Raw genomic sequence first — 14,660 nt, forward strand, 5'->3', positions numbered from 1 at the left:
TAAATCAGGTATCAATGTATTATTCAAATTATCCCCCCATGCCTCTAGCCATGGCTTTGACATTAGCCAGTAAATAGGCTTGCTAATGCTGGCACCCTATACTTCACTGACATTTGCATGCTTGCTTTCCTGGAATAAGAATGACCTTCTAAAAAACAAAGTCTTATAGCTCAGCTCTCTTTAAGTTGCTGCCTGAGGAGCAGGAACTGGTACTCTTCCCACTGGCCCATTTTTCAGAAGCAGGTGAGAAATTAAGAGATTCTTTTAAAAATGGCCTGCAATTTTCCCTTTCACCAGAAGGTGACACTAGTGGGCTCCAGGACTTTTGTATGTAAGCTTAAAAGTGCAAAAAACAAAAGAAGACAAAGACTGAGAGCTAAATTAAGCCTGCTGGTGCCTCCTTCCTACTTATTCATAGTGATTGAATATTGGTTAACATATGGGTCAGATACATGTTCAGATCTATCTATACCTCTTATTAGTCTTTAAAAATACCGCAAAGCTTCATACATTTCAGATGTATCATCACATTTCACAGACAGGACCCACACCCTGGGAAGTTATGTTTCTCAAAGTTACGTAGCTAGTAAGGGCAAATGGAGGAGCAGAACCCCAGCTGTTATTCCATCAAGCCAAGCCTGGAACCCAGTGGTTCATGACAAAGAAAAAAGGCCAGGGCTGCTGTCACAGTGGGTCAGGCCTGAGCCACTGGTTGTCAGGAAACAGGCCTTTGTTTAAACTAACCCTGCACACACAAACCTCTTCCAGGTTATTGAAGCCTCTCCGCCTCCGCTTGTTCATGTCATTCTCTTCGGTTTGGCCATCTACCTGCAAAGGCCAAGAAAGCACAGTGAGCTCAGGGCTGTCAAGGGTTTGGGTTCCACTCATATCCTTGAGGCCATGTGCTGGCCTTGAACTAAAAGCACACATGGAAGCATCCCTGCCTGACAGCAGACACAGCAATAAGTGACCTTGAACCATGACAAATGCTGTCACAGAGGTATGTTCAGGCATGATGGAGGGAGCATTACCCACCCCCCACTCCCACCTAGGGAGGCAGGTTTGCTCAGAAGGGCTGGGAATTACCTTCTAAAGGCTCATGATGAAACATCCTGAGGCAAACAGAATCCTTGTGACAGATAGTGCAGGGACTGTTCCTATTGCAATGTGACCTTGGGGTCACAGCCCTTGGGCCTCAGTGTGCTGCCTTATGGAGACAGCCTAGGGTAATTTTCTGCTCCTTAGGAGCTTCTCCTACAAGAAGGCGACACTGGTTTGCCTTGTTGGGATTATTCTCAGGACTCGAATGAACTGTCCATGGGTTTGGTAGCAAATTAAGCCTGCAATTCAGTCTCTATCATGATATTTTTAAATTTCAAATAAGCATTAGATACAGCCTGAGGATTAGAGTGGCTATGTAGCCCCGTTTTCCTGGGACAGTTGTAATTTACTTCCCCTCTTCAGCATAATTGTTAATAGAGCCCCTTCACCCTCACAAGAATCCCTGGATTGCAAGATACAGTGCATGGTTGCCCAACTGAGAACCCCTCGCAACTGCTGCCTGAATCTAAACCTTTAAATCTGCAAAACCGTGTTTACTGACCCTGCAAGGCCACCCAAAGGCACAGCACTATCAGCTGTCTGCTGAGGGAATGAGGAGGATCACACAGGGCGAGGGCCGGCTGGGTGGAGAGGTTGAGGGCAGCACCTCCTCTACATCTGGCTGGGAAGCCCATCTTTCACACAGGGCCTCCTGGGCCTGGACCTCTCCACCCTGCCTCTCCAGTCTCTGGAGCCATCTCTCAGTGGCTAGCTCCCTCAGGAGCACAGAGCCATGCCCCAGTGACTGACTGTCCCTTTCTGCAGGAAGTCCCCTACACTTTTGCAGAGTCCTTCATTGTCGGCCCAGATCACATCCTAGTCTTCCCACCACGACAGATGTAGGAGGAAGGGCTGGCTGTAGGCCACCTGCTCACCTTGAATCCAGGTGCATGCCCAGCCAGCCCTAAAAGAGTAATAACTAGCACCCAGGCACTATGTACCCACTGGCTTCCAACAAACATTCCCCTCTGCCCCTCCCCTCCTCTTGTACACATCATTTTTTTTTCTTTTAGAAAGAAAAGATCAACCACAGTTTAGTAGTTGATATTAGTTCAAAAATTTGACCCAGGCAGCATAAAATAACAGATCAAAGAGCTCTGCCTTCCCTTCAACATTTTGCTCAGCTTCTCATAAATCATTATTCTGTGAATGGAAATAATTTCAACCCAAAACTTTGGGTGAACACCAAGAGAAACAGATGACCTTATTTGCAACAGTGTTGGGTCTTAGAGGCACTGGCTGGCTGGGTCTCCAGCTCCATAGCCTGCAAAAGTCACTCTGGCCTGACATTGGAGTCCCTGAAAGTACAGAACGTTCTCCAACAAGAACTCTTTATAATCTTGAGAATTTCTGCACCCCCCCGCCCCCTGCGCCTTAAATGAAAAGCTGGCTTCCTTTATACTCAACAGCCCAGGGTGGGATTGTTCCATCTATCAGAACCTTGTGCAGATCTGATCCAACTTTGTTATCTACAGGCTCACCAAAGGCATTCCTGGAAGAGAATGCCCAGCCAGCAGCTCCAGGAAGACCCTAAATTCTTCTAGGGTGTGTGTGGCGGGGGAGTGGAAAGTGGCAGCCTCTACTTCTTTAGACCTATCCATCCTGATCTTAGGACAATAAAATGAGTTTACATGGAAAGCTTAGCAACACTCATGCCCAGAAGGTGCCTAGCTTCCATAATGGATTTATCATTGAAACATGGATTTTCAACTAAGGCCTAAGTTAAAACATTAAAAGGTTAAGAAAATAAAACCCAGAGATTTATCTAATTTTGTTCTTACCTATCTAATTTGTAAAGTCACATTCTACAAAGTACTGGAAGTACCAGGAGGAAGTGAACACTTATCATGCCAGTCAGAGAGTGTGAGAATAAACTAACAGCCTACTTTTTTTTCTTATTAATTTGTCCAGACCTCTCACTCTAAGAACATTTTCTTATCATGGTTTCCCAAGGATTCAAAAGAGTCTATATGCCAAAAGGCATTTATTAAACTAATTGCTTTCCCTCTTTAAAAAAAAAATTAAAGGCATATATTTGCCAATCTGATCACTTGTTTGATTAGCATGAAATAGCCATGTTCTCATACTGCCTGTGTGAATGTGATTTTAGCTTAAAGCAAGCAAACTATATATTTAGTTAGGTAGTGTAGGCTAAACATGGAGAAAGTTAGATCTGGATCAAAGGAACAGAGATTGGCCATTGCAGACTATGGCCTGGTGGAGTCGGGCAACAGTTATGATGCTTACAAAGGTGGGCAGTAGCTCTAGCAAGAGAGCTCTTTTGAGTTTTGGTACTAATTGCTTCCTGGCTGCGTGATCTTAGAAAAAATCACCTAACTACTCTAATAAGAAGGAATCTTATAGTATCTAGCACATAAACTATTATGAGGATGAATGAGTCACAGATGTAAAATAATTCTTAAACTACTGAGTGCAGCTTTGGATGTAGCTCAGTGATAGAACTCCTGCCTAGCATTGTGTGAGGACCTGGGTTCTATCCCCAGTATCACAAAACAGAACACTGGTCTTAGACTGGTGTTAGTGCAGTTTAGTTTTAGTAGAAGGATTTTCAACATCTGAATTCTAGTTCTGGCCTTGACACTTACAACCTATATGATTTATTAAAATTTATTCTCCCCAAGTCCAAGTTTCCCCACCTATAAAACTGGGATGAGAATATAATCCCAGCTTTCCTTGAAAACTCACAAGAGGAGCAAAGGAGATACATATGAAAATGCTTGTCTGCTGTCAAGGGTTGCAGTACAGAACCAAGGGTTCATTCCAAACAGTTTTGTTCATCTTTTCAGAAAATAAGCATCTTCATTTAATCAGGATCCCTAAAGGAGGGGAAATGTCATCAACGGAGCTGCTTCCCTAGGCTGGACCTGCGCACACACTTGCTCACGGCATCTTTGCAGCAATGCTATGATGCCTCTATTATTACCTCACTTTGCAGATGCACATTGAAGCTTGTTGAGAGGTTTGAATACTGGCTGAGTCCTCAGAATGTCTAAATATGTGTTTGTCTGCCTGGCTTCAAATTGCATCCTCAATCTGTAAATCAGCTGAGAACCCCAGGCTGCCAGTGTGCAGAGGAAAGTAGCTTGGATGCTGGTATCCTGACATGCACAAGCTTTCAAATGTCTGAAACAAGAAGGACTAGAAACCTAGTGGGGGTTCTGGCTGCTGGGTGGGTGGACTTTGTGGGAGAATTGAGGAAAAGGGATTAATGACATTTCAAGTCCCATTAGACGGTAAGCTCCCTAGGGCAGGATCCTAGCTCGTCTTGTTCACTGCTCTATCTCTAGGGCAGAGAAGAGAACTCAGGTGCTCTGAGATGTTAATGGGTGGACAGATGGATGGAGAGAAGAGGTACTTTCTTAAATAACATCTTTGGTTCTTTGGAAAGTGCCAGTGCAGGAGGGTCAAGAAGAGGAGGGCTGGGAAGGGCAACAGGATCACGCAGACCAGATGTGGATATATGAGAGAATCGTGCTGCATGAACTTCTCTGTACAGGGGGCCAGTGCTGGAGAAAGAAGACTGAGCAGAATAAACCCCCAGGCTATATGCCTGGCTTCTGGGATGGGCCAACTTTTATGTTGTCCTCCAAAGAGTGGGCTCAAAATGGGACAAAACCTAGGTACCCTGCATAGGCATTTAATATACTACCTACTGACTGTAGTGGCCATAAATACAGGCATTAGCCATGTGTGATTAGGTCTGAGACCGTACCAAGTAGACAGCATGAGTGTGTGCATATGTACATGATATCTGACCACAGGAAGGACAGAGGCCAAGGATGTATATCCAGGTGTCACGTACACACATGGAGACTAAAGCCCTGAAGACCTCAGAATTGGTCCATGCTAAGTAGCCTTGAAATGCTGACCAAGATCACAGGCAGCTTTACAGAAGCAGACCAAAAGCTTTTAAAGAGAAAAAGAAACTCCCCAAGATCCTCTCCTTTTCCCAGCTGCGGCCAGCCAGTCTTCAGAACCAGTCAACCCCATGGGTACCACTTGCCCTGGGATGGAGAAGTCACTCCCCTAAATGTAACAAGATCCTTAATGGAGAAAATCTCTTACTTTATGAAGTTGGTAAGTCTTGCTGGATATTATCAAGAAGATAAGATTAGGGAAGAAAGAAGAATTTAATATCAACTGTGAAAATCAGGAGGGAGAGAGAGTCTTAAGACTGGCTCAGCAGGCAACAGTGAATCCTCTTCAGAATAAGACTCCACATGGTAAATAGATGTGTACACGCTGCTCAGTTCCCATGTCGGGGTGTTCCTCTGCAGGGTGGTGAGAAGGACAGGGAGGGTGGCTAAACAAAGATGTACTTTTATGTACTATGGTGGGGGTGGAGGGGACTAATGGCACGGAATCACGCAGACATGACCTATTCTACATTTCTATTCCACTAAGGCATGTGTGCTCTGCATGTCTAACTACACCAACAGCTTGGAGCACCGACTCACAGACACAGATGCACGTGTGGATTTCAGAGGTGCACATGTGCTGACATAGCCCTGCCTGTTCAGGATCATTCTGGGGTAGACTCAGCATCTTCTCTTGTGGCAAATGTTAAGGCCAAAGATCACTATAAACAGGTTCCCCTACCAGTAACATATCCAGATACACGAAGACAACACCTGGTAGGACAGGGAGAAGGTACTTCTTCAGTGTGTGGAAAACATGTTAGGGTGTTTCAGTGGTGACCCAGGCACAGTGTGACCTGGGAGACTTGCCAATCCACCCAGTCACCTAGTAGCAGTCCACTGATCTGAGAGGGAACAGATAAAGCACAGGCCAGCACTTACTTCAATAGCCAAATTTCTCAACTATCCAAAAAGTGGGGCAAGTTTCAGACATTAAATGTGGCCGTGGGATCAGACATGTGGGGCTTGACCCTTCTCCAGCTGGGCAGCCAAAGGACACACCCTGCAGGTGGACACAGTCCACAATGAGCCAGGGCTGGGCTGGGCAGAGCCCCCCTGTTTCCCCAGGGATTCCGAGCAGAGTCAGAAGGAGGTGGAATGAGGCTCCAACAGCCTTGTGACCACCCCCAACCCCTGAGCCAGCGCCAGGCCGGCTGTTCAATTGTGTCACTCTGCAAACAAAGGTGTGGTGACTGAAAGGTTTGAGAGTTTTCAGGAAGATCACCCTGGCTTGCTGGGAACAGAGCGGCCTGAAGCGGATTTTCAGAGAGGGGCACTGTGCTGGCTCAGTGGGACACATGGGGGTGGGGGTGGCAGCACAGCCCTCACAGAGAGCTGTGAGTCAGGGCAGCGCAGGCAGTGGGCAGAGAGCAGCTGGTGCAGCTCATCATTTTCCCCCGGAATCCTCAATGCCTCAATCCTCCCTTCAGCAGCCCTGGCCTCGCTGGCCCGTCCTTCCCCAGAGCCAGGGAGGGGCAGAGCATGAAGCCTCCTGCTCCTCAGGTCATCCAAGACAGTTGCCACAGCATTCCAGGGAGCAGGAGACAGGCCTCAGTAGGAAAGTGACCACTACTCACATAACAGAGAAAGAAAGGCTGGGCAGCCCCACTGTACCCTGGGCACAGGCTGGCAGGAGGAGGCAGGAGGGAGCTGGAGAGCAGGGAGACATGTGGAGGCCTGCAGCCTGCTAGAGAGATGGCGAGCTCTGGGCGGGGAGCTTTCAACCGCCCTGCCCCAGCGCCCCAGCGCCCCTGCGCCAGCCAGGGGCCTCCCTCTGGCCCATTCCCCATGGCTTATCTCCCCTCCTCTTTCTACAGCCATCCCATAAACTCCACAATCCAGTCCTAGTCCTCTGACATGTGCCTTCTGCCCCAACACGAGCAGAGTCTGTCGCCTGCCCTCTGTCCTCACATTGCCTGGCTTCTCTGTCCTGACACTGTCTTCTGGGGCCTCTTTTGTAGAAACAGTCTCCTCCCTGGGCTTCCTGACCCCTTTCCCAGTCCCTTAAATACTCTTGCTCCCGGAGGTTCTGACCTTGGTCTTGGACTTCTCCTGAACTCCCCAGCTGGACTCTAAGGTCAAGCGTCACATCACTTCTGCATGCCCTACCACTGGATACGTGATAAATGTCTCTTAATGAATGAGCTAATGAGTGGCAAAGGACATGTGGCACAGGGGCAAAGCAATGAAGTACAGCTAAGCAGTGAGCGACCTTGGTCAGGGCATCGGACCTCCCAGGGTCCTTATTTGTATCTGTAAAATGAGCACATTAAGCAAGGAAACTTGTATTCTGTCTCCCATGGAGATGCTATCGTTCAATTAACCTGGCGACAGCCCATTAGGCCTGTGGTTCCCAGACTGTGTACCAAGGCACCTGTGACACCACAGTGAACTCACAGAGGAGCCACAGGATATTTTAAATTTTCTAGAGAAACACGATGATACCTGTCAGACCTCTTGTAAAATACTCTGATTTACCTGGACTCACCATATAAGCAGAACTAATAGAATTTCTTTTGAAAGACTAAAAACTACCCACGGTGGTCGGCATCTAGTAGAGTTGAATGTTTGTTGAATGGATAAACAAAATAAAATGAACGGAAATGTCATGTACCTGTAGCATCCCTGCCGCACTTCTACCATCAGGTCCCTGAAGGACAAAGTGAGACATCACCTTACCCCCACCCCTAGAAGATGCCCGAGTCTGGTTTACTTTAAAAAATATTCACCAAAGCCTGGCAGAGCAGTGCACACCTGTTATCCCAGGAACCGAGGCAGGCGGATCACAAGTTCCAGGCCAGCCTGGGCAACTTAGGGAGACCTTGTCTCAAACTAAGAAAAAGGCTAAGGATGTAGTTCAGTGGTAGAGCACCCCTGGGTTCCATGCCACCACTGTCCAAAACAAACAAAACAAAACTCTTCACCAACATGTCCTCTCTGCTCCCCACCAACCCCTTCCTGTAACTACTAAGTCCATGAAACGGGTTGGCAGGAAGAACTTCCAGAAACACTCTCTTATCCAACTGAGTTTAATGCACATCTTCTGTGAGTGCTTGATCTGCACAATTTGTTAGCACAAATAGACCAAGGGCTTGAAATTCTCCATCCCCTTAACCTCACCCACGTGCAATGAGAAATAAAATAAAAACCAGGCCAGAACTTACCCGTGGAGTCCTCTTCCTTGGAAACGTGAGGTTGAGATAGTTATTCGAAATGGAGCATTTGGTCAAGCTGAGGTCTGTATTTTCTCCATAGTTTTTACGCCAAGATTCTGTTGGGAAATACAAGCAAAACTGAGATTTGGAGCCTGGGCCCAGGAGGTATTATAACCAGGGGGTGTGGTCATATCAAGGTCCTTCTAAAAGAGTTACCTCACCCTGGACTAAAGTCTGAGAAGGGGGCTGTTGTGGTTCCTATCATGACCTCCCATAATAGAAATGGTGCCTATTATGCAGATTCCCTGATATACACAGAGTCCTCAAACTGAGGTCGCCCCTGCTGGCCTCAGAGTCAAAGGGAAGGCAGCCGGCAGCTCCCGAGCAGAAGACAGAAGTGTTAGGAGAAGGCAGACTCGGGCTCCAGGGTAGAGGTGGCCCAAGGGGCTGGGCCACATCCCGTGCAGGTGCTTACCCATGGGCCTCAGTGGGGAGCCCTGGAAGAGCTCGTAGAACTTGGAAAGGTACATGACCATGCTCAGCTTGTCTGGCTCCTGGGCTGATGCCATCTCTTTCCCGGTGGTCACTGGAGGGATCCCAAATTCACGTTCAGCCACGTCAAATGCCAGCTGGTTGTTCTCTACAGCGTCATCTTCATTCAGAGAGTCAAAATTGCTGGAGAATCATTACAAGGTGAAGAAGTTCAGGGAGAGGTGAGAAGATGTCTAACCTGCGAGGAGCACTGTGGGCTGACGCTCTGCCAGGTTCCAGAGACCCCAGCCCATGTCCCAGAGTCCCAACCACCACCCCAGACCTGAAGAGGCTGGCCCCACCCTTCTCTGTCTGGGAGGAACCAAATCAGACAGGCGCCATGATCATGCATTGAGCCTGAGCTGCTACGCTAAGAAAATGGGAAATTAATGAGCTACTTATGATCATTTCCCTTCTGTTTCTACTTTTTAATTAAAAAAGCATTTAGGGTTTTTTTTTTTTTTTTTTTTTTTTTTTTTTTTTTTTTTTAGAAACCAAGTTATATACACCACATAAATTAAAAAGTGGGATTCCCATTTCCTCCTCATGGCAATCTTGATTCCTAAAGGTGTGGACCAATGCTATTCGGTAATTTCCATCAGCCTCTTCAGATGGATTTGCATTGGCTGTGAAGCTATTCTGCTGTCAATATAAACATGTCCTGCTTTGGATATCACAAAGTGTTTCCGCAGTGTAATCTTGTCTTCCCAATGACTTTGCCATCATTCTGCCCTTATAGACGAGGAATCTAGAGCTCCCAGAAACAAAGTGGCTGCCCATCTACACTCAGTTAATGGATCTGGGTGTCCAGCACACGTCTTTTGACTGTAAGCCCCTCATACTGGTGCCCAGATTTAGGTCTTGCCCTACTTCTTCTCTTGGGGATAGAGCTCTGATTGTTCACATTACCAGTGTGTGCCAACTGGGGTGAGGGCAGGGGGAGAAGGCAATCATTGAGCCTGAGCCAATTTTTGTCCTTATGTATTAGGGTCACAGATCAAACCCATTACCGATGAAACAGTCCATGCAAAGGGAAAATAGTAAGTTTAAGGAAAAAACTCCAATGGAAAACATGCAGAGAACTATTGATCCAGGTGTGGGGTGTCTGCATTCAGCCAAGCCACCTTAGTGTCCCTCCTCTCCATGGTCCAGCATGGGCCCCAGACTCACATCAGATCTGGCCGGAATCGGTGGATGATGGCACACAGGGCCAGGCCACTGCGCCAGGACGTGGTCAGGTTGGTGACACTGACGTGCCGGTAACCCTCGGTTTGCTGCTGGCACCAGGTTAAGAGCTTGCTGGGCCGGATGTCTGACTCTGCAGGGAGGGGAGCACAGGCAGTGAGACCTGGGGTGACCTCAGGAGCTTGCACTAGGGCTGAGAAGCAGGAAGAGCTGCAGAAAGGGAAGGGGCTGGACATGGGTGCAATTCCCCGTGGGCTGCTGCCTGGGGGCCTGATCAAGAGGATAGCTGGAGGGCAGGATCCTGGGACAGGAAGTTGTTCCCCAGTAGAGTCCCTAAGGCCCACTGTTGCCAGGTCCCAGACTGGCGGCTGGAATGCAGATCGTGTCAACAACACGGTCATCTTCTAGGGGATGATGCCGTGGTGCTACAATAGAGGGAGATGCGTGGGGGTGTGGGAACATGTGAGGGGGTGGGCCCCGTGGTGGCCCAGCAAGGAGAACTCTGCAAAGAAAGGGTCCAGGGATATGCATTTGAGCTGGGTCCTGGAGAATGTCTAGGAATTCATCGGACAGAAGAAGTCATTTTAAGAAAAAGGGACCCTGTCATGGCAAAGAACCTGGAAAACCCTGCTGTGTTTGTGGAACAGTAAAAGAGTTTATTAGAGTCAACAGTCTATTGGCAGCAGGGCGCGGGGTCTGTGGAGGGCTGGGTTTGCCTAGTGAAGGAGAGGCAGCAAGGCAGAGGCCGCCGAGTGTCTCTAGGCAGGAGGGACCTGAGGAAGCTGGATGCTGGGGAAGCTCCTCACTGAATCACCCTTCCCCTGGCATTAAGCACCCACTCCTGCACTGTGTCAGGCCCAGGAAGATCAGAACTACGAAACGCTTGACACTTAGGGAGATAAGACCCCACGTTGGAAATGAGGGAAGAAAAATAAGACCTGTGAAATGATCCCCCAGGCCATCTTCCTGTGCTAAGGGTTCCACGCCCATGAACCCTAACTCTCCAATGGTCCTGCCCTCCTGCTCTTGGTCAACCTGATGAAGAAGCTGCCCAAGGTCTCACAAGCACAGGTGACAGAGGCACAGTTTGTCACCATAGACACTGAGCAGGTCTCCTCCTCCCCCCAAAGCCCATCCTGGTGACCTGGTCAGGGCTGCTTACCCCGCCTGGAGAGGCTGATGGACCTCCTCACTGAGTCCGCTCTCTTGAGAGGGTAGCTGTCCAGCTCCTTGGTGATGTACAGATGCTTCACCTATGAGCAAAAGAGGCTGCATGCTTGCCCACCATCTCCCCCAAGTCCCCATCTGGGGGCCTCTGCACACAGCCCAGCCCTGCTCACTTCCTGCCCATCCTTGCTTCCCTCCATTGTTGAATGGCAGGACTTTTAGCAGGGGAACCCAGGCCACCTGAGTCCTAGACAGGGACCTCCGTTATCCCCCAAATGGTGGGGGGTAGGTGAACATGGCTAATTGGCTAATTTTAAAAATCCACACCACTCTTAGTCCTATTGATTGAAGAGGTTGGGGGTTGTGTGGATCTAAATCAATGGGGGAACAGTGGACTCCAGAATCCCGGGTGGTGAGGAAGAGAAGATATTTGGCCTGGTAGATTATCTGAGAAAATCATGATCAGTATTACATGTGCACAGTGACAAATTAACACATGCAAATATATGCACATACATGAATAAATCTGCATACACACGGTACATTTTTCCAGTTCTCTTCTGTGGGTTTGAAAAAAATGCTGTCTATATTGCTCTCCTGTGTCTCCCGGGGAGAAGAACTGGTTCCACCCTTGGGCCAAGAGGCCTTATTGGCCTCAGTCCCAGGAATGTGCTAAGATTTTTATGAGACCCTCTCCTCCCTTCCCCAATCTGACCCAGACGGGGCCCAGGAATGGACTTACCTGATGGGGCCTGACACAGTGGGAGTTGAGGTTTGGGTACCGCGTCCCTGGGTCCAATGTGTACTGCTCAAAGTTCTTGTTGATGTTCTCTGGGGTGGTTTGAGGTAATAGCCGGTACAGACTTTCTCTGAAGAGAGGCAGAACCCAGAGGTCAGGGATCACTCTGGCCCCGTCAGGCACTTGTCCCCACCTTCTCCCACCTCTCCCATCCCCCTATCCCAGGGCTTCCAGATGAGAATGTGTAACTCTTCCCTGAAATGCCTGGCACTCCCAGTTTTGAGATCTGCCACATAGGAGGGCCAAAGGGGCCAAGAGGAAGGGATGTGTGGGTGGCAGGAATGCTGGCCTCCTCCCTGAGAAAGTTGGGACTCAGGGCTGGAAGCACAGCAACCTGTGGTTTAGCTGTGACCACCACTTAGCCCTGCTGCCTGCGGTGGCCTGTTCCCCAAGGCCACAGACTTCCACACCCAAGACCATCAGCAGCCTGTCTTCCTGCCAGCCCTGCCTTTTCCAGTTCACCAGCTGTCACAGCCACGTGGCCAGCACCAGGGTCTGGGAGGAAGCCCAATATCTCAGCCGTGGGAGAGGGAGGTCAGAGAACCCCAACACTGTTCTGGAAGATGCCCTTTAAGTAAACCTCTCTGGGTGTTGGGTGAATGAGCAACGTCAGGGAGCCCCAAGTTTATGGTTGCCCTAGATGAAGATTTTTCTTCGGCATCCAGGACCTAAGACCTTGGCCACCAGGAAAAGTCACTGAAGGAGGGAGATGATGATGGATAAAGTGTCCTTGGGGACCTTGATGGTTAAATCAGGCCACACATGGGAAGACAAATGAGCACGAGACGGAGTTCCCAGGTACAGCCAATCTTGCTCTGTCTCCTGCCCGATCCTCTGACCCCCTGACCCACCTGCTAGGAGTTCTGCTCTAAACCTCACCTTTCTGCCAGCAGCTCCAGGGGAGGGGTGCCCTGGTCCCAGCTCTTCACCATCCATGCTGTGTCAAAGGCTGCCAGGAAGCCACGGGCGCAGCCTGTGCCCATGGGCCAAAATGGCTGCAAGAGAACACATGCAAGATTCCGGTTGATTCTCACGACTGCCAGCTTCCATCCCACTGTCAGCCTGAGAAAGGCAATGGTGGGACAGTGAGGGACAGAGCAGCAGCCCTGCTGACTGTACAAGGCCACCCTAATTATAGAGAGCTGTAGCGCAAACTCAACTGCAAAGGGTGCTAGGACATGAGCCAGCAAAACTGCTCAAGGGCTAGGAGAGAAGGACACGTCATGGAAGAGCTGCACGTATACAGGGAGTCTGATCATGGTCACTCTGGAAACAGTGTGGACAAAACTCAGGGGCTGATGGAGGAAGATCCCTTCTGAAAACATCCATTCAAGCTAAGGATTCCAATACTGGCAGGTTTGAGCAGGGAAGTCATGACTGGGAAACCACACTGGGGCTCCCAGGCTTCTCTTACACCCTAAAAGATCTCCACATTGAAAGGTCACAAAGGGCTACTCACATGAGTGAGGAGTCTTTGCCTGGCTCAGGGTACACATGCTCTGAGGACAGCCCAACGGTCCAGACCAGGCTGCCTAATTTTGTACTTCAACAAAGAAGTCGGCCTACCTGGGCGTGGTGGCGCATGCCTTTAATCCCAGCAGCTTGGGAGGCTGAGGCAGGAGGATCATGAGTTCAAGGCCAGCCTCAGCAATTTAGTGAGGCTCTAAGCAACTTAGTGAGACCCTGTGTCTAAATAAAATATAAAAGGGCTGGGGATGTGGCTCTTGGTTAGTGCCCTTGGGTTTAATTCCCAGAACCAAAAAAAAAAAAAAATCTGGAGATGGGAGAGAAAGTGCTCCCACCCACATGCAGGCAGGAGGGTTCTTTGGGATTCAGTGAAAGGGCAGGCCTGGGGCCAGGTGGCCCTGGCAGAGTCCTGACACTGGCTGAGCCTGTCCTTCCCAGAGCTGTGTGACAGCTGATGCTGCCAGCTGGAGTTAAATGCAGGGATCTGTCTCTTTGCAGGAATGAGAGGCTCTACACACAAGCATTACCTCGAGCAAGCTGTCACCCACGAGGGCCACCAGCAGCTGGTGCGACTGACGTTCACGCACCAGGGCTGCGTTCTCGGATGCGTACATGGAGGTGAAGTCGAACATGGCCACATCGGGCTGCCCATAGTGGTTCATGGCAAAGTCTAAGGACGGCAGCTGGTAGTTGGTGGCAAAGTCTGCAGCTTCCCTGGCGTAGGAGAGCAGGTTTTCCTGGTTCACGTTCTCGGCACACAGCAGCATCTCTGTGTCGATGTAGTCCTAGGGAAGACCAGAACAGTGCAGCAGCCTGCCCCTCTGCAGGGTAGGAGTCACATCCTCTCTAGGCAAAAGGACTTGGCCTGGGCCTACACAGTGAGGCTAATCAAAACAGAAATAGACAACCAGCGCCGAGGGAATAGGGAGGAAGCCAATCAGCCAGCTGTGAGGGTTAACACGGTTGTGATTAAGCATCGAATTTGGCTTGGAGCTTCCTGGCATCCAAGGCAAAAGGGAAATGTGATATGTTACAGGGCTTTCCTTATCAGAAAGAAGGAAGCATAGCTATTCCTCGGGGGAGGTCATTTTTTCCTGGCACTAAATTCTAAAAGCTCTGTCTCACGTAGGAATTTTGACAGCAAGCACCGAGAGTTGTAATGAGCAGTGTACTTGATAATGGTCTTACAGCAAATAAGAAACACATTCCTCATGACTGGTTCTTGTGATAACTTCTAACACAATTAAAAGACAAAGGAGCAAGTCAGTAAGTGTGATTTAATAGTGGACTCCGCTAAGCTAATGTGATCCAGATACG

At 49.2% G+C, this 14,660-nt stretch overlaps 1 protein-coding gene across 4 annotated transcripts in view; it reads right to left on the reverse strand.

Annotated features, from left to right (window-relative positions):
- Window positions 1–14,660, reverse strand: part of Mical2 (microtubule associated monooxygenase, calponin and LIM domain containing 2) — a 206,680-nt gene that overhangs the window by 98,082 nt on the left and 93,938 nt on the right. For all 4 annotated transcript variants that reach the window (XR_013343562.1, XR_013343561.1, XM_077798174.1 and 1 more), the window contains exons 9-16: window positions 13,871–14,128; window positions 12,756–12,871; window positions 11,820–11,946; window positions 11,073–11,163; window positions 9,896–10,043; window positions 8,670–8,869; window positions 8,204–8,310; window positions 760–828 (exon numbers count right to left, since the gene is read on the reverse strand). Coding sequence is in view for 2 of the 4 variants with exons in the window: in XM_077798174.1 (XP_077654300.1) it covers window positions 760–828; window positions 8,204–8,310; window positions 8,670–8,869; window positions 9,896–10,043; window positions 11,073–11,163; window positions 11,820–11,946; window positions 12,756–12,871; window positions 13,871–14,128 (1,116 nt within the window). In the remaining 2 variants the exon portion in view is untranslated. The remainder of the gene's footprint in view (window positions 1–759; window positions 829–8,203; window positions 8,311–8,669; window positions 8,870–9,895; window positions 10,044–11,072; window positions 11,164–11,819; window positions 11,947–12,755; window positions 12,872–13,870; window positions 14,129–14,660) is intronic.

This window comes from Urocitellus parryii, chromosome 4 (genome assembly GCF_045843805.1).
Source record: "Urocitellus parryii isolate mUroPar1 chromosome 4, mUroPar1.hap1, whole genome shotgun sequence".
NCBI classification, from domain to species: domain Eukaryota; kingdom Metazoa; phylum Chordata; class Mammalia; order Rodentia; family Sciuridae; genus Urocitellus; species Urocitellus parryii.